The sequence below is a fragment of the Sturnira hondurensis genome, unplaced genomic scaffold (assembly GCF_014824575.4).
Source record: "Sturnira hondurensis isolate 20B ecotype Veracruz unplaced genomic scaffold, ASM1482457v3 Scaffold0018525, whole genome shotgun sequence".
In the NCBI taxonomy this organism is placed as follows: Eukaryota; Metazoa; Chordata; class Mammalia; order Chiroptera; family Phyllostomidae; genus Sturnira; species Sturnira hondurensis.
The window spans coordinates 4,259,833-4,278,935 of record NW_028091156.1 but is presented as its reverse complement, the minus strand read 5'-3'; the positions used below and the strand labels follow the sequence as shown (position 1 = coordinate 4,278,935).

Genomic DNA, 19,103 nt, shown 5'->3' with positions numbered 1-19,103 from the left:
GGGGTCCTGGGATCAAGACTATATTCTTCAGGCAGTTTCCACAGTACCAGAGGGTTTCTGTCCAGAGAACCTGGGGCTCCTACCACGAGCCCAACCCCTGTCCCTACCCACTGATTAGCTATTAACTGTCTGCCACGTGCTAGGGACCGATATGTCCCTGGACTTGCCCATTAAGCCCCAGGCTCTGCTCTGGCCCAGCACCTTCCTGGGCCTGTTCTCTTACCCCCATCTGGTCCCTTTGCTACCACACAAGGGGAGGGGAGCAGAGAAGCCATCGGCTTACATCGATGGAGCAGGTCAGCAGAGAGCCCACTCGGAGCGCCTTCCGGATGATCTGGTACAGACTGGCCGGCGGCTTCTTCAGGTCGAAGAACTCGGAGATGCCCCCCGTGAAATCCTCAAACCCCTCCACTGTAGACCCCCCAGCGAGAGCCTCGTAAGAGCCGTTGAGCCTGTTGAAAAAGAGTAAAAAGCACCACCCACGGTCATTAGCTACCCCAGGGAGGGGACCGCGTGGGTCGGGGCAGGGACCATGCAAGGACATGGTGCTGTCCAGAAGGTGAAAGAGGAGCCTTTGCCGATCTAGCCGTGGCCCCAGCCGCACATGGCCAACCCAGCACTTTGCCAGGAATGAACCTCAGACCACCTCCTACCAGGCCACCCACTCAGGAAAAGCGAAAGGCAATCTTTCCAGAGCTGACCCTAGCTTCTTGAGTCTCTGAGTGTTGGGTGGGGCACGAATAGGGGTGGGGGACCTTCCCTCAAGACTGAGAGGCACCCCATGGGACCTGCTGTAGGACTAGGTGCTAGGAAAGGGGTGCCAGCTAATGGAAAGAACCCAAAAGAAGGCTCCGACTGTTGAGTGCCTGTGAGAAGCACCATGACTCTGGGACAGAGGGCCAGCAGACTCTGGCTTGGCCCCATTCACCCACTCCTGTGGGACAGAGCTGAGCTTTCAAACCCCCCAGCCCAACTTTCTGTTTCTCTTGTTACTGAGGGACACAGCACACGGGGTCCGGGTGCTGAGAAAGTCTTGGGCATGACACCCAGAGTTTGGGAGGCGGGAGCAGGTGAGATCCTCCAAGAAGACGGAGGGTCTCCCAGCCCCTAGCTGCCCCGACTTGCTTACTTGGCGTAGGCTTTCTCCAGCAGGGCACTCCAAAACTCACTGCCTTCTTCCGAGTGCAGGAAGAGCAGCTTCCCGTCCTTGGTGGGCAGCCTGTCGTCCACCACCACGTCCACCCACTCGCCGTACTGCCAGAACTGCGGAGGGCAGACACAGAGCTTCGAGAGGGGCTAGGCTGGTGGGAGGGGTGAGTCTCTCCAGGGCACCCCAGGAGGAGCTTCCATGGGGATTAGTGTTCAAATCTTGGGCCGTTAGTGCACTCCAAGCTCCTGAAGAGCAGGATTTGTGTCTTACTTATCCGTGTACATGGGAGACACCGCAGAAATCAGGAAGCACCGAGTCCAGTGTCAGAGGTTGTGGGTAAGAAAACTGGCCCGGCATCATTCACTGGTGACACAGTGTGACGCAGGCCCCCATCTCCTGACACTCACTCCCAAGCACTTTTCTCAAGGCCATGAGGCCTGGGGTTGATGGCAGAGGGTGGACGTGTGAGTGATCGGATGGACACATCAACCCAGCGGTTCTCAAACCCCAGTGTGCTCCAAGACTACCTGGGGGGACATTAAAACACAGGCCTCGCAACCCTCCACCGCCAGAGCTCCTGATTCAGTAGATTTCAGAGGGGCCCGATGCACGATACCTGAAAATGAAAGATTCCTGCGTAGCTCTGCTGGAAGTTCTGGTCCCTGGGCACCACCCGGTAAAGCAGCTCTTCATTCAAGGTCAAGGAGGCGATGGCCGCCAGAAGCCAGCAGTCTCCTGCCCCGGGTCATAGGGTCACACACGGGTCAGGCCGGGCCTGCAGGGTCCCTGCTGTCTGTGACCCTGACACCACTCCCTTCTAAGTCAGAGAGTCAGACTCTCTCTTCCTCCCACGTCTCAAGGTCACAGGCAGGAGTCAGCTCCTGCTGCCTAGCTGGAGGTCATGTACTCAGATAGAAATTTCTCGGGTCCTCCCTATAACAACCCCCTGTATGCTGACCACATCACATCTCCAAAGCACTGCACCAGTGGGGAAAAGTGGAAAGAAAAAAATCCAGTCTGTTTGGTTCCTCACTAGCAACTCTGATAAAACATTCGGTTGGGGCAACACGAAACCGACCCGCCAGCCCATGATGTGAGGCGGTGAGCATGTGCACATGCGTGTGTGTGCATGTTCCTGGGCCCGAGGGATGTTCAATGACAGAAAGCTGGCCCTCCATGTCTGTTTATAAGTCCGCCCTTTTAGGTTTCAGAGTGCACGCAGCCAGCCTCATTGCTTAGACCAGACTGGAGAAATCGATTAGCATGACATCAGCATAATAGTTGGGGGGGGGGGATAAAGATCAAGAGGTTAAAAATTCTTGCCCTGACTGGTGTAGCTCAGTGGATTGAGCGTGGGCCTGTGAACCAAGGAATCGAGGTTTGACTCCCAGTCAGGGCACATGCCTGGGTTGCAGGCCAGTTCCCAGCAGCGGACCCATGAGAGGCAACCCTACATTGATATTTCTCTCCCTCTCTCCTTCCCTTCCCCTCTAAAGATAAATAAATAAAATCTTTTTAAAAAAAATTCTAAGGTCTGCCCCTAGCTGTGTGTCTCAGTTAGTTGAAGCATCATCCTGTAAGCCAAAAGGTGGTGGGTTCAATTCCTGGTCAGGGCACACGCCCAGGCTGTGGGTTCAATTCTCCGTCAGAGTGCGTACGTACAGGAGACAACTGATCCATGTGTCTCTCCCTCCCTCCCTCCCTTCCCCTCTCTCTAAAATTAATAAGCACATCCTTGAGTGAGGATTTTAAAAAATCTAGGGTGAAATAATGGTCATTTCAGAGATCCAAGTAAACTCAGGAGAAAACAGAATCGCCCTTTCTGTGCAAGCTGGGGCCTCCCAGGCCTGGGCCGCTGAGTGGGGCCTCCTTGGAAGGCGTCATCACCCCTCCTTGTGTCGACATCAAAGGATTAAGGCCCCAGACGCCCCTCTCTTACCCTCACATCCTGTGACAGGCCTACTGCCCTGGAATTGATGTCGACGATTCTCACACCCGTTTCCACACTGACTCTACCCCAGCGCTGAGGCCTCCACGCCCATATGTGAGCTGCTCACTGCACCTCCTCTCACTGGCCAGACAGCGGCCTCCTTCCGGTTCCCCAGCAGAGCTCCCCCCGCCCCGCGCCCCGGGAGTCTAGGGTTTGGTGAGCAAGTTCTTCCCACTCATTCCGTCCAAGTGGCTCCGAAACCCCACCCATGTGTCTCGGCCCTCACCTTTTCCATATAACAACATGTGACTCTTTCAGCAGATCTTCAGCTGGAAGCCCCTCCCACCTTTCGGAGCCGCTCCGCGGACTTGTCTAGCTCCCTGTTTTCCTTTGACACTGTGGCTGACAAGTTGCAGACCGAGTCCGGGCTGTGAACACACAGGTTGCGAGCGGGCAAGCAGTAGAGTGCGGTGCGGAACCCCACCTGGGAGGGTCTGTCACCTGCTCAGAACAGCTCCACACCACTCATCTTGCAGAGCCCATTGCTCTCTCTGCTCTTCTCCCATCAAGGAGGTTCACGATTCCGTCACAAATTAATTCCTTTCCCCCAAATAAACGCCTATTCATTCATTCTCCCTCCCTCTCATACACATATGCAATCCAGAAGCCAACCCCCTCCCACTCCCTCTCTCCCAGGCTCCACCTCACTGACAAGTGCCACCCTCCCGATGGCAGCAGGTCCCAGGTGAGACCAGATCTGGCAACTGGGACAGGTGGGGTTCGTACAGGTGTTGCTGCTTCTCACGATAGAAGACCCGAGGGAGGGCAGTGTGCCATTAAAAGGCGACTCCCAGCAAGGAAACGAAACCGCAGAACGCCCTCCTCTCCTCCGGTCTCCCTCCCATGAGCACCTGCGATCGCGCCACGTTCCTGATCCCCACCTTCCGCTCCTTCTCTGCGGACGGACGGTGGGAAAACCAACAGGACGCACAGACCCTTGGCGACCTGCCTCTGCCCACTGCTCCAGCCTCTGTCCCTCCACACTCCTCCCGTAAAGCTGACCCCACAGCCAAACTCGGGCACGCAGGAAGCACGCCCTCGCCTCTTCCACGCCCTCCCTTGCTCCCTCTGCCGGCAAACGCCTCCCTCAACACCACCTGCTGCTGCTCAGACTCCCCACTTCTCCACGAAGCCTTCCCGGTGCCTCCCTTCTCCCCTCTCCAGCTACGAGTCGCCTCTTCTTCGTGTTTCCGAAAGACCTTGGCTATGCTTCTCTGTGCACTGACCACCCGTGGCCTCAGTTCATGGTCATCCGCCAGAATAGACTCAAAACTCTGTTTATGCATCAGATGCTGGGCAGAGCTTGGCGGACCCTGTCCCTGACCTGCCGGGGGGCCCCAGGCGCTCCTTTCTCAGAGCCCCCAGGTCCTGCCCAAGCCTTGGGCACAACAGCCTCGCTCCCCTACTCCTCCCTGATCTCTTCCTGCATGCAAAGGTGTGGATCCTGTCATCCTGGAGTCCTCTGCACCTGGCTGCCCCACAGTAGGGGCTCCATGAATGTTCGATGAATGAAAATGAATAAGCAGCCAATCTGATTAATCAATCCATGGGCCCTGTCTCGTTCCTGTGCGGACTCCCAGCAGCACCTGCCATATGTTTGCACCTGAATCTCGCTGCTGAGCGGGGAAAGGGAGGCCAGCCAGGGTGTGCATGAACCTGACAGATGCCACCCCCGCTTCCACCATCTGGGGCCTTTGCCTCCAGGGCTCTGTGCAGAGGGAGATGACAAGGCAAGAAAAGCAGAGTCACAGGTCCCTGGGGAGGGGACAGGGCCACTGCTCTGTAACCGTTCCTAAGCAGGCAGCCCCCCACAGAGACCAGAGCTGCACCTGGCCCTCCTGATTGGGCGCAGCCCGTCTCTCTCCTGGTAAAGGCGTTCCTGCTCTCATCCTGTGCTGTGAGCAACAGAGAACACGCCTTACACATTACAATTCAAGGCACACAAGCAAAATGTCCCTCCACGGCTGATATCAAACACAGCTGCCCAGCTGGAAGAGAGTTTAATTTTCTCTTCATCTGCCTCAGTCCTGACCTGTCACGGGGCCCACCTGGCTCTCGCGTCAAGCACCGAGCTCCAAGGAGATGCACTGGGGACTCCGGTTCTTGGATTCCTGCCCGTGACTGTATGAGGTGCAAATGGATTGTCGTGACAAATATGCTTTTTCTAAGGAACATGTCCAAATGAGTGTGTTCCCCTTCAGAGAGTCCTCTTGGGAAAATAAACATTTATTCTGTTGCTTAAAATATTTCAGGAGCTTGCTTTGGGGACCTGTCTTGAAGCATGTGGCATATTACTTGGGTTCTTCTCCATGGGGACAGAGTTTTGATGGGGGAGCCTGGTTTTAATTTTCAAAAGCAGCTGAGAGCACCCTGGCTGGTATGGCTCAGTGGGTGGAGCATCATCCTGTGTACCAAAAGGTTAGGAGTTCGATTTCCTACCAGGGCACATGCCCGGGTTGCAGGTTCAATCCCCAGTCAGGACACAAGTAGGAGGCAACCGATCAATGTCTCTTTCTCACATCCCTGTCTCTCTCTCTCTCTCTCTTCCTCTCTTTCTCTCTCTCTAAAATCAATAAACATATTTTTAAAGCAGCCAAGAGGCTTTTGGACCCAAGTTGAGTGGTAAATAAGGTGGATAAAAGAGCTGGGAAATTATCTTGATGGACAAGTCGCCCTCCGCAGTCCCCTCCAATGTGGGCTGGTCCTGGGTTAGAGGCGTGGCCAATCAGGCAGCTAAGAGGTGGGGGGCGGGGTCTCCTAGGTCACTGACCTCATGGGAAGTTGGGGAAACCCCCCTGAGCTTTGTCTTTCCTCCACCTTATTTAGGTTATACATGCAATGGGTTTACTATTTATTAAAACAATAAACTGATATATCTTTTTTTATTCCATTCAAACAGCGATCTCCTGGAACCCCCTCCACTGCATCAGGAGGCCCAGGGCTTCCTGAGAACAGAGACACACCCCAGCCGTGACAATGAGGTCATCGCTCTGTCCTGCCAGGGGAAGTTTTAGGTCAACCAAGAAATAATAATTCCTGAGTCAGGTTCTGCTGCAGAAAGAAATCTCTGAATCCAAAAACTCCCTTCCTACATCACAACCCGGCTTGGAGGTCTGAACACCAACCAAGTGTTACTGCAAGTCAAGGAGAATGTCAAGGTGCTTTCGGGCTTCAGAGAGAAGGAGCGAGCCGGGAGGGGAAGAGGTAATTCCAAAGGCAACGCTTTGAACATCAAAGGGTGGAAAGAGGACCTTGGGGAAAGGAATGAAGTGCTTGAACATTCTCATGATTCTGCCTCAAACGTCGAGCAAGAATCGGAAGATGCCGCATGCTTCTGTCGTGTGGCTTTTTCAGGGAAAGGTCCACCAGCAGCTCGCCGAGCTAGTCCAAGGCTGAGAACGAAGCTGCCATGATTACATAAGTCTAGTGACATCTAAGAAAAAAAATGTTCTCCTACTTTTCTGTATCATTCTTCAAAGACATGTACTAACCAAACGATTTTAGAAATTGCTGCCCCGGCTGGTGTGCCTCAGTGGGTTGAGTGCCAGCCAGCCTGCGAGCCCCAAGGTCTCAGGTTCGATTCCCAGTCAGGCCACATGCTTGGGTTTCAGGCCAGGTTCCCAGCCAGGGGCGTGAGAGAGGCAACCGATCAATGTTTCTCTTGCACATGGGTGTTTCTCTGCCTCTCTTTCTCCTGCCCTTCCCCTCTCTCTAAAATATAAATAAAATCTTAAATAAAAAATTAAAATTAAAGAAAAAGAAACTACTGCGCAACGTGAGCCTCTGTTTTATTCCCAGCGGCCGCCTTCCCACGCCGGCTGCGTCCTCGGAGAATGAGGCTTCCGTGTGGCTGCCTGCAGCCTGGTCTGGTGCTTCCTGCAGCCAGTGTGGCTGAACTTGACCCTGTGGACACCCTGTCTGCACTCCCCCATCACCCTTAGGGATAAAGTCCACAATTCCTACCCAGCATCAGGGTCCTCATGACCCCTCTCCACTCAGATCCGCACCCCCCTGCTCCCTTTGTGCTCCAGCCCGCGCACTTCCTTGCACGTCCTCCCTGAGGACCTGCCCTTTCTCGCTGAAGGAACCTTCGCTCATGCTCTTTGCACTGTCTGGAACCTTCCTCTCTCCCCGTTTACCCAGAGAGGAGAGACAGGGCGAGTGTGTTCAAAGAAGGCACTGAACCAGTATTTGTAAAATGAATGAATGAGGCGTGGAAAACCCTTCCTGGTTCTGACAAATCAGTCTGTCCGAGGAGCCACATGTCCCTTCCATCACATGAGCAACCCCCCACAAGCCACCCCTGAAGCCACCACGTGCTCCCCACCTCCCAGTATTTGTAAACAAGGGCTCCAGCACACCTTCCCCGGAGAGCTCCCTCGTTTTGGTGGTCGTCTTAGAGCCAGCCACCCCTGTCCCAGAGGCAGGACCCCAGAGCACATCAGCCCCTGGCCTTGTCTCAGCGGGGGGTGGGGTGCTGGGGTTGCCCTAGGAGGAGCGTTCCCAACAGGGTTTCAAAGACTAGCCCTGTACCTTTTTCATTCAAATTACAACAGAAAATTTATTTAGAAAGTTACAGAGGTACAGGTCGCAGAAGTGAGCCAACTGGGCTGTATGGGCTCAGGAAACAAGCGACAGAAGCAAGAGAAGGGCCTTGAACTTGGCAGAGAGAAAGGCAGAAGTAACGCATGCACCTGGGGGAAGGGGAGGGGTGGAGAAAGAAGCAGGGGTGCTCCTGAGAGGGAGCGCATCCCGAGCCCCAGATTAACGGGTGTTTTCTGAGCAATGGTGGTGTGACCCCTTAAGGCAACCATAATCTCTATCTCCTTCAAATCACTCCTTGTGAGCTGCACTATAGATAATAAAATGCACTAAACAATCCACTTCGGTGGTTCCCCCCGGACCGGCTCACATCTCTGCTTTCTGGTTCCCATGGTTACCCAGAAGCTGCCCACAGACCTGACACCAGAGAGGGGCTGCTGGGCCTGGAGGCCCTTGAATACCTGGCAGCGTCCTGCAGAGGGCAGTTTTTGGCTGGTCCTCTTCTGAATCAGAGGCCACCTTGCTTCACCCTCTAGGTTATCAGCGGGGACAAAAGGGGCCAAAAAAACTGCACAGCTGAGGGACCCAATTCAGATGACTTCCAAGTTCCTCCCGGTTGCCCATGAGGCCACGCAGGCCAGTCCTGACCCGATTTCTGCTGAAGGGGCAAGGGCTCAGGTGTAAAACTGCTTCTGGACTTCCTGCTATTCCCCTTTAGTGTTAAAACAGACCTTTATTTTTTAAAAAAATCCTTACCTGAGGATATATTCTATAAATTTGAAGAGAGGGAGGGAAACACTGATCAGTTGCCTCCCCTATGTGCCCCAACCAGGGGTCGAACCCGCTACCTAGGCACGTGCCCTGACCAGGAACCACACCTGGGGCGATGCTCCCACCAACTGAGGCACCCCACCAGGACCAGACCATGAATGCTATGTAGAGGGGAAATTTTCTTAGTAGATTGTGAAAGTGGAATTGGTCCCCTGGAGAGGAAAAAACACCAGTAAGTAAATACATTCGGGCCTCACGTAAAAACATCTCAGAGCCAGTTTTAAGGAAGGGGTGTGCTGGGGAGTTCATAGTTCTAACATGCCCTTTGGACACCAGAATAAGACATGATCTGATGGAGAAAGAAATGCAAAGATGAGGGCCAAGATTCATCGTTTGCTCTGGCCGAGGCCAAAATCCACCTGGTGAGGTACCACGCGGCCCTTCTCCATTTGTGCTGGGGCAAGCTGTCAAATGTCCCCTCCCAAAATGACCGAAAATGGTCTGGCTTTCCCAGATCGGAGCTGGAATCCTGAGGCTTCCCAACGAACAAACACTCAGGTCCTTCAAGGGCATCAGACATTAAACACGGGATGATGGCAGGCCCGTGGCAAGGTAAGGATGCCCTCCCAGCCTCCAACATGTTAAGAGACAAGGTGACATGAACTCAGATGTAAAAATGCCCAGGAGACCAGTGGGCTGTGGTAGACAGAAAACCAGGTGTCGCTGGGCTGGAAACACACCCTCTGTGAGGAGTCCAAGGTCAAAGAGATTCTAAAGGAGACAAAAAAGAAGCAAAACTTAGGCAGACGGGGCTCTGGCCAGATTGGCGGGCAGGCAGCCACAGAGAAAGAGGTTTTGACCAGCAGGCAATACATGTGTGGTTGAGGTTCATCAAATAATAATAATAATAATAATAATAATATCGACCACACAACTTCCCCAAAGACCCTAGCAGGAGCCTAACATTCCTGTGTGGGGGGCCTTTGGCAGGGTGGTGAGGTCACAACCGGATCTCAGAATAATGTTTCTAAATGCATAAAATAACAAACAGGCTTATAAAAAGCATATTGAGATAGTTATCAAAATATGTTTTGAAAAATATAGTAAGCTTCATGTGCCTTTATTCATGTTATACAGGAGATTCGGAGTAGAGCTTAATAAACAACACAGTTATGAGGTGGTGGTCAGCAGGCAGGGCATTCTGAGATATTTGCAACAAAGGCAACATGATAGGAAAATAATCTGTGATTTCTACTGCTGTGCTTTGTTACCTGCATTCATGCCAAAAGGAAATACATTAGAGAGGGGTTAGCCCTAGCCGGGGAGCTCAGTTGGGTAGAACATCATCCCAAAATACCAAAGTTGCAGGTTCCATCCCCAGTTAGGGCACATAAAAGAATCAACCAGTAAATGCTTAAATAAGGGGAACAAGTCAACATTTGCCTCTCTCTCTCTTCCTCTCTCTTTCTAAAAATCAATAAATAAAAATAAAGTAGTAAGGGGTAGTGTAACAAAAGATGTAACAATAGAACTCTTTCACGTTCTTCTTGAAAAAGTACTCATAACCCACTGGCTCAAATTCATACTAAAGTGTAAATGGTTGCCTTGGGTCCTTTCCTCATAACAGACAGGACAGTGATGATAATGGGATAAAACAGGAGGGCACTGAGCCCTAAGAATAAAGATAAAGGGAAAAATATGTGGCACAAAGAAGGGGAACCCTTGTAAGTAGGATGAGACCCTGTTAGCAAAAGCAAACTTGCTTGATGTTGCGTAGGACTGGACAGCAAGAAACTGTGGCCTGCTGTTTTTCTGCTTCCTGGAGGTCTGGCCCTGTGCTTTCCAGAATCGAAGAATGGGTTTGGCCCTTTAAGTTGACTGGGCTTCCCCTGATTGCTCATTAAAAGTAACCATTCCTCCCTAGTGATTTGATTGAATTTGCAACAGTCCTTGAAGGAGGCTACAGATCAAAAGGTTCCCGAAGAGTGCTTTGAAAGATGCTGACCCCAGTCCCCATTGCTGAGAGCAGGGCGTGCCTGGCCCCTGTTCCAGAAGGGCAGGGCCCTCTCAGAGGGCCCCGCTGACTCACAGAGGAAAATAGCTGTGAGGGCTGTGTCACAGACGTCATCTGAATTTGTCATCGTTGTTGGTTCTTTGCCTTTAGAAACATGGGAAATAGGCCAGTCATTCCCTTTCCAAGACAAGAACGCAGGATATAAAACTCTATTCAATAAAGACAACGAAGATGAGAATGATATCAAGCCTACAGAGGTGAAGAGAAAAATTGTGTCAAGGCAGAAAGGAGCATGGAAGAGACGAGCACACAGGAGCACAAAGCACACACAGACATAGTCAGACTGAGAGGGGAACCCTGGTTGGTGTGGCTCAGTGGACTGAGTGCCGGCCTGCAAACCGAAGAGATGCTGGTTCGATTCCCAGTCCGGGCACATGCCTGGGTTGCGGGCCAGGTCCCCAGTGAGGGGCATTTGAGAGACAACCACACACTAATATTTCTCTCCCTCTCTTTCTCCCTCCCTTCCCCTCTGTCTAAAAATAAATACATAAAATCTTTTTTTAAAAAAAGATCGAGAGGGAAAAACAGGCAGGGAAGGCCAGATAAAGAGAGAGAAACCCCAGTCCTCATCAGACCCTTCAAAGGAAAGCTCATCTCTCTGCTAATTCTGCTCAGCATGGAAAACAAGCCACCACGAGACTGAAAGTTGGGATAACCATTGCAGCATTTGTAATTCAGAAAGCCCCCTCATTTCTGTCTGGAAGTCTCTGTTCCTCACTTGTTAAAGGGGGAAACCTGCTCCTTCCTCCTGCAAACAGCCAGGGTCGAGATTCCTTTTCTCGGAGACCGCAGTCATCTAAGGTTGGAGAGCGACATCCTTCAGGCCCATTCCCACCTAAAGCGGGTCCCGGTCCTGATGCCTTTTCATATCCATCGGCAGCACCAACCCCTGTCTCCGTGTTTCCCTGCAGGTGGACATACAGCAGAGGGGTGGCTTACGGTGTGGGGGCACGAAGCCACACTCGGACCTGCTGATGCCCAATAGGATGGAGAGAGAAGGACATCCTCCAGGACACTTTTCACAAGGGAGGAAATAACGCCAGTGTCCATCAGGAGACTGGACAATGGGTCAGTCGTGGCCCATCAGTCACGATGAAACACAGGACTCTGCGTGGTCACAAAAGAACGAAGCTCTCATCCACTGAGATGAGAAGATCTCCAGGATAGTTTCTTCCTTCTTTTTTAAAACCTCATCAAGGTTATGTTTCTTAATTTTAGAGAGAGATAAAGGGCGGGGGGAGGAGAGAAGCATCTATGTGAGAGAGGAACATCGATTGGTTGCCTCCCCTATGCGCCCTGACCAGGGATCGAACCTGCAACCTAGGTACGTACCCTGACTGGGGCATCGAACCCACAACCTTTGTTTTTTGGTGTACAGGGCGATACTCCAACCAACTGACCCACCAGCCAAGGCTCCAAAATATTTTCCTAAATAAAATAATAGCAAATAATGGTGAGGTGCCAAACAGTGTTTATAGTACCCTGCCTTCCACACAAGAAAGGGTAAAAATTAGATATGTATTTAGATTGGCTTGACTTTGCATAAAGGAACACAGAAAAGATTTATCGGGGTGGTTGTAAGCGAGTGAGCAATGGAGTAGATTTTCACTGTGAACCTCCAGTTAATTTAATTTTTCAACTGTGTGTATTCAGAATAATCATAAAATACAGTAGCAACACAAAGCTCTATAAAAGAAGTGTCATTTTCATTATATAGATCAACTGGTGAAAAATAATGATAATAATTTTTTTAACCTCGAGTAGACCCCACTGTGCTCACTGCATTGTAGCCTGAAAAGCCAACCTAACATTCAACACCATTAATCTACATCACGCCCCGATTTGCCCAGTACTGCGTGACGCCGCCTTGCTCTTGGGTGAGAAATCTCTCCTCCTAATCTTGCCACGAGCCACCACGGTTCAGGGCCAGCCCTGGCTCAGACCTCACGGCCACACAGGGGGCTGTGACTCAGTCACTGGCTTCCCCCCTGGCGTGGTGGGGCACCCACTTTCTGCTTGTCTGGGCTCCTTAGGCCTGTCCCAGGGGCCTGGCCCCTGTAGGAAGTCGGACTCCACAGTCCCTCTGGGCTCTGTCCGCTGAAAACTGCAGCCTCCGAACACAGCATAGGTACACGGTCAGTAATATAGGTACACCTAGGTACATATAGGTACACCTAGGTAGTAATATATTGACACCTAGGTACAGGGGTGGGGGGGTCACTTCGTAAGTCACGTGAATGTCTAACCACTATACTGTACGCCTGAAACTAACATAATGCTGACTGCCCACTGTCATGGAAGATTACAGTTAATAAATAAACTTGAAAAGAGATTCCGTGGATCCTGATTAAAAACAGCAACAACAGAAAAACCCACCACCTCGGCGGCTCAGCTCACCCAAGGCGGCCCCGACTTTGGTGGGGGCTGGATTCTGCAGGTTGGTTTGGGCTGTTTCCTACAGTCCGAGCCTCCAGCAGCCGGGCGCCTGGGCCATGGGCAGCACCTGCTCACCATGGTAACACTCAAGCCTCTTTTCAGAAACCCTCTCTTCTCCTTGCTTAAAACTATTCAGAGGAAGCCCTATGCAAGCGATCAATTCAAAGGCACTCATTAAATACCTTTTCCGAAGTGAAAACGTCTCTAATGAGGAGCTGTTAAAAGCATGGATGGGAAGGTGTGCTTCCATGAGATGCATACGAAATGAGGCGAAGCATTTAGCAGGGAAGCCCTGACGCAAAGGCCAAGGTTTGGGGGGGATGGCACATGGCACCCTGAATCGTTCTCACTGCTTTATCCTCGCCCTCCACGAGCTCTGGCTGCAGGGACGTTTGCTACACTGTTTAAAGGAGAGAACACTAGAGGCATTTAAAGCAAAGTGCCCTGTGATTTTCCAAAATCAGAAAGGTTTCCAGCAGGTTGGAAACAGGGGGGACGCACCGGGGGGCACCTCCTGAAAGAGAAAGGTCAGCAGGTCCCCGTGGATGCCGAGATTGTGTCTGCCTCACTGGTAGGCACCAGGCGTAGGGTTTGTCTCCTCGCGGCTTTCATTTCCAGTTTCATATTTTGCAGCTGCCACTGGATGGCAGTTTAGAAGCCCTGAGACTTCCATTCAGAGCCATGTTGTCCCCTAAAATGTCAGTGTGGCCCCCACTCAACAATGAAGCTCCGTTAGGGGGTGGAGAGCATCCGCTTGAGGTCAGAACTTACAAAGCAAAGCAAAACACGTTATTTCCAAAGCTTAACTGCCCTTGATTGGAGAGAATATGAAATTTGGGAAGGGGAGGGTCTTCTTAATCCTAAAATCTGGGGCCGGCGAAAGATAGCTTGGCTAGAAAGATAGGATCCTTGTTTTCTTACTAATTATAAAAGCATCTATTAGGACAGCTAATTGTACAGGCATGGCCATTTCACAGGGCAAATTACGGCCATTTAAAGGTGACTACAGTCTGTCCAGTTGGACGGCTTCAGCTGATGTCACTCATCACACACACACACACACACACACACACACGCTGCCCCTGCCCCCAAACAAGCAGGACCGTCCCCACTTACTCACCGAGACTGCCTTGACAGATGTCTGTGCGTGTGGCTCCACCAGCGATAAACTGGGGGCTGGGGCACAACTCCTGAAAGCAATGTGGGGGGCAAAATACAAGTTGTAAGGTACCCAGGGATGGTGGCAACAGGGGTAAAGACCATTTCAGGGTCATTGAATTCAGGCCTCAAAGCAGCCGAGGGCCTCACCGACTGTGCACCCTCCACGTTACTGCTGAAGGCTCTCCTCGCTCTGCTCCTGCGCCTCACGCACCCTTGACTTTCCCCTCACCTCTCCACATGCCCCCTCTCAGTCTCCTCCAAGGGCTCCCCTGCTTGGCTCACCCCCCAGGGTCAGGGAACCCCTGGCCAGGTCCTTAGCCCCCTGCAGCGATCCCTATCCATCCAATCCACACTGTGCCTTCAACTCCTAACAATGGGACAGGCTGACACTTTCCAAACCACTCCCCTGAGCTGTACAGTCAATGACCCACATCACGCTGATTGTGTGACATAAGCTCGTAAGGAGACCTCAGAAGGTCTCCAAGTAAGTCTACCAAGTTCTGCTAAAATTTTGAGTTCGGTTTGGAAGGCAGAGCAGTTTGCGAAGGCCAGAAACGTGTTCAGGGGTTATAGCCAGAACACTGCTAAAGGGATTGTAAGTAGATGGGATGTCCATTTTACCACATGTTATTTTTAGCATAGTTCAAAATGCACCCCTTTCCCCCCAGGATAAAACCACCTCCAACACCAGGACTAGTGTCAGGAGTCTCTCAGGGGCCACAGAACGTCCTCTGCCTTATAAGGAAATGGCATCTCAGCCTTGTGCCTGAGAACATTCCCAAGGTCTTCTCTGCATGGCTAAACTTCTGTGGCAACTCAGACCGGAGACACAAAGTAATCTGGCAGCCAAAGATGTTAAAAAAGAGGCCGGCAGGCCCCCACCTGCCCACACTTGGGGCCCTATTTTTGTCTTTCTGAGTAACAATCTAGTCTCTTCAGCAGCGACGGGGACTGTGACTCAGGGCAGGGTCACAGAGCACATTGCGGGAGCCTGGCTCATGTCCCCCTCTGAGGAATGGGTTCAGGGGAAACAGGCATCAGTAGGAATCCAAGGCAGGAAGTGACTTCAACCGCATATTCTCCGTGAAAATGGCAACTTGGAAGCATGTTCGGCGGGGGCGGGGGGGGGGGGGGGGGGCATTAGACCGGAGCTCACAGCCCATGCTGGGCGTTTTGGGAGCTTGAGCTGTGCACATTCCGGAAACTGGGGACTGTCGCCGCCGCCTCTTCCGTCATCACCAGGGAGGTGGCCACAGACTCAGCCCAACACTGAACAGATTACTCCTATTCTCACCACCACACTTCAGAGGGGGCTCCTACCCCTGAGGCTCAGTTACTTGACGGGGGCCCTCTAGTGGTAGGTCATGGACATAGGTTTTGGGAGGATGGCTCTTCATTCTCTGCCCTTGAGTTTGGGGTGGGACCAGTGACCGCACCCAGGAGCCCCTGAGCTCCGTCTGCACTCACAGACCCACAGCCCTGCCCGTGGCCACTCACCAGCCCAGGTGGGACAATGACACAGTCCATGACCTTAAGCAACCCTGCACCTTTCTGCATCCCTGTCACCATTCACACCGAGCACTGACTTGCTCCGTGCACGCTGGCCCAGGGGCCTGTACGCTCACCACCACGTCGCCTGTGCCTGATGCGGGCCAGGCACTGGGCTCTGAGCTTTGTCTCCAGTCCTCATATCAACCCTGAGAAATAAGGTGCGAGGAGCACCATTTTACAGATGAGAAAACTGAGGCCCGCAGAGGCGAGCTGTCCAAGACCCCCCGGACAGAGCCAGGATTCAAATCTAACTTGCCTCATCCCAAAGCCCGTGCATTCTCTTCCCTCCAACCTCAGAGCCTCTGGAAAAGATCTTTAATGGGAGAAAGGTGTTCTGAAACAGGGGGTCCAGGAATTTAGGGCCCAGAGCCACGCCTTCCCCCTCAACTACTTCCGGTCACAAGCCAGGGCCCTCTGCCCTAACACTTGACCATGAGACTGTCTCCTTACCGGGGGCCGCTTCCAGACAATGCCTTGAGTTTGGTGGGAGCAGGGTCCAAGGTCCTTGTAGCCCAAGGCTGATGGGCATGCCGGGAACTCTGGGTCCTTAAATAGGACCCCCGAGTCCAAGCACTGCTGCCTGAGGGTCTTGAAGTCCTGGCCCAGGTACTTCATGGCTTTCTGGTTGGAGCCCAGGCCTTCAGCGGCCGCCCGCTGCTTGGAGACTCGGGCCGCCAGGGCTGCCATGGCCGTGGGCGCACGTGGAGAGGACAGGAGGATAGGGTTGCTGGGTGCTCTCCGCACCCCAGGGTTGTGGGGTACCGGCCCCTCTGGGAGGGGAGCTATAAGGCAGGGTGGAGGGGAGGCGGAGCAGGTAGACTTCACCTGAGGCTCTGCTCTACAGGGAAGTGAGTCAGGGAGCAAATACGTACCCACGGTGCGAATGAACAGGCCCCACCTTCCCTGCCTGCCTTCCAGCAGGTGCTTTGGAGGCAGGGAAACTTCCAGGTTCCCTCCCAGGCCATCGACCGAAGAAATTCATTAGGATCTCAGCCGCCCCCCAACCCCACCCATGCAAGACCCACTTGCCTCCCTCTGGGCCCAAGGGCCGAGAAACTGTCTGCGGTGCGAGGGGAGGATTCGCTGAGGCTTTGTGGATCTGAGCAGGGTGGGGGCACGGGGTTCCGTGGGCCTCCTTTCTCTCCAGACAAGTTTGGCCCCCGAATTTCACGGTAGATAAAGGTACTAGAAAGGTGATTCTTGAAGTGGATCAGAGCAAAGCCAACAGGACACTGTTCCGGCCACACAGGAGGTCCTGCCCTCCGCCTGGGTTTCCGTCCCAGTTCCACCAGCAATTAGCTCTCTCACCCAAGGCGCGTCGTTGCACCTCTGTCCCCCTTCATTTTCTCATCTGTAAAATGGGATAATAGCAGCATCTACCTCATCAGGTTGTTTGGAAGAGTGATGTGGCAGGAGATGTCGTTTGCTTAGATGAGTACAGAAAAAACTCTCGGTACAAGTCAGCTGCCCTTATTCCTGGGGACACAGGCTCTTGGGTTCTCATCTCAGGAGGGAGTCATGGGCTCTGCGACCTTGTAGTGGCCCCTTCATTTGTGGCTCCAGTCCCCTAGGCCTGGTCGACCCCAAGGGTGTGGACCACATCTGTGTTTTTTTTTTTTAATTTGTTGCTCTTCTTACTTATACATTCACTGGCTGATTCCTATATGTGCCCTGACCAGGGATCAAACCCACAACCTTGGTACATAGGGACGATGCTCCAACCAACTGAGCTACCTGGCCAGAGCCAACACATTGTGATTTTTGAACCTGATGTGTGGCAAGCTGGAAAGGGGTGCTGAGTCCTAATCTCTGGAACCTGTAAACGATGCTTCGTTCAGAAAAAAAGGAACTTTGCAGATACAATTAGGCCAAGGAAGGCCAGCAGCCACCAAAAGCTGGAGGACACAGGGAAGGACCCGCTCCTAGAGCGGCAGGAGGGGTGTGGCGCTGCCCACACCTTGGTCTTTGCATTCCTGGCCTCCAACCCGGTGAGAATGTATCTGTGGTGTTTCAAGCCACCAGGTTAGGAACCCTCTGTCCGGGCAGCCATAGCCAGTGAGCACAGCGTGCCTGAGGAGCCCTTGCCACAGGTGCTGGTTCTCTGAGTTCCTAGTGCTGTTCCCCGCTCCCAAAGGAGGCCTGACTCGGGGGTCTGCAGGAAGACCTAGGCGTTTAAACCATTATCCCGGATGGAGATAAAGCTCGTGCGGAAGTCCACAGTCCCACCCAAGTCAGCCAACGACAGCCTACGTGGGACGCTCCCAGGGCTGAGCTGGGCAGGCACGGAGCAGGGTCTGCTTCCCCCGCGCCCAGGATAAAACCTGGTTTCTCGGGTCGCATCAGGAAGGCGAGGGCTAGGTGCCCTTCAGAGGCTGAAGCACACATGGACCGGGCTGTGGCCCTGGTCCCTTGGGGCACTCCGGCTCGGCGCCACTGCCCCTTGTGTTAGTATAGACCCCTCCATCAAGTTCACCCACTGTCGACAGCTGCATTCTCAGCGCCCCCAGAGCGGACCCTGGCCTTGCGTGGGTGGCCCCTGGTCTCTCTTGGGCGGCCCCATTCTCCTTTAAACCCAGAAACATGGCTCTGTTCAAGGGGCAGAGAATCCTCCTAAGCACATTGGATTCCAGGAGGAATGCAGCAACTCTGAGGGAGAGGAAGGCATACGTGTTTTTACCTTGGGATCTGCCGCCTAATTCTCCGAGGCTTGTGACTGATGCCCATGAACCACGTTACTCCGCCCTGAGCGGTCATTTCACACACAAACCTGGCCCCGTCATGGTGGGGGTGGGGGAGATGGAAGAGGGGATGGGGGGATAAATGGTAGTAGAAAAATGCAATTTAAAAAATCTGACCCTGTTTGAAGCTTCTAGTCTTCAAACCCCCAGGCCGACTGCTGCTCTTAGGAAAAGCACAGGGAAGGGTCGGCAAGGCCCCAAGAACCGAAGGGGACCAGCCCCTTCCCCCTCCCCACCTCCTCCACCACGCTCCTCCCTCCTTGCCCTCCTCCTCCTGGCTGTCCTTTGGGCCCCAGAATGCGGATCTCTGTCCCACTCAGGGTCTTGCCTCTGCTGTGCCCTCTGCTGGAAATGTTCTTCTCCCCACCCCCACCCCCATCCCCACTCACCCTTTGGACCCCGAGCGCCCCGCCGGAAGGCTTTCTGGGCCCCTGCATGAAGTCAGCCCACTGCTACCATTATCCTGAGATAATGCACCCGAGCAGCAATTTAAGTAATGTCCCTTCACCCCACCAGCCTCTGAGATCAGAGAGGACTGCTCATCGCTGTTTCACTGGGGCCTGGAAAGCTCCAGGCGTGCAGTAAAGACTGAATAAATATTTGTGGAATGAGTGGGCACCCACAGGTCTGAGACGCCCAGTGGCTGGATATATTCACACCAGGTAAATGGACCTGACCAGCCAGGTAGGG

General features: G+C 53.0%; 1 protein-coding gene across 1 annotated transcript in view; it reads right to left on the bottom strand.

Annotated features, from left to right (window-relative positions):
* The window catches only part of LOC119003152 (calpain-8-like), a 66,119-nt gene extending 49,692 nt beyond the window's left edge, over nt 1-16,427 (bottom strand). Inside the window, 5 exon segments of the mRNA XM_037069366.1 lie at nt 284-452; nt 1,130-1,263; nt 1,767-1,885; nt 14,084-14,153; nt 16,126-16,427. Coding sequence (XP_036925261.1) covers nt 284-452; nt 1,130-1,263; nt 1,767-1,885; nt 14,084-14,153; nt 16,126-16,362 — 729 coding nt within the window. The 5' untranslated portion in view covers nt 16,363-16,427.
* Between the last annotated feature and the right edge of the window lie 2,676 nt (nt 16,428-19,103).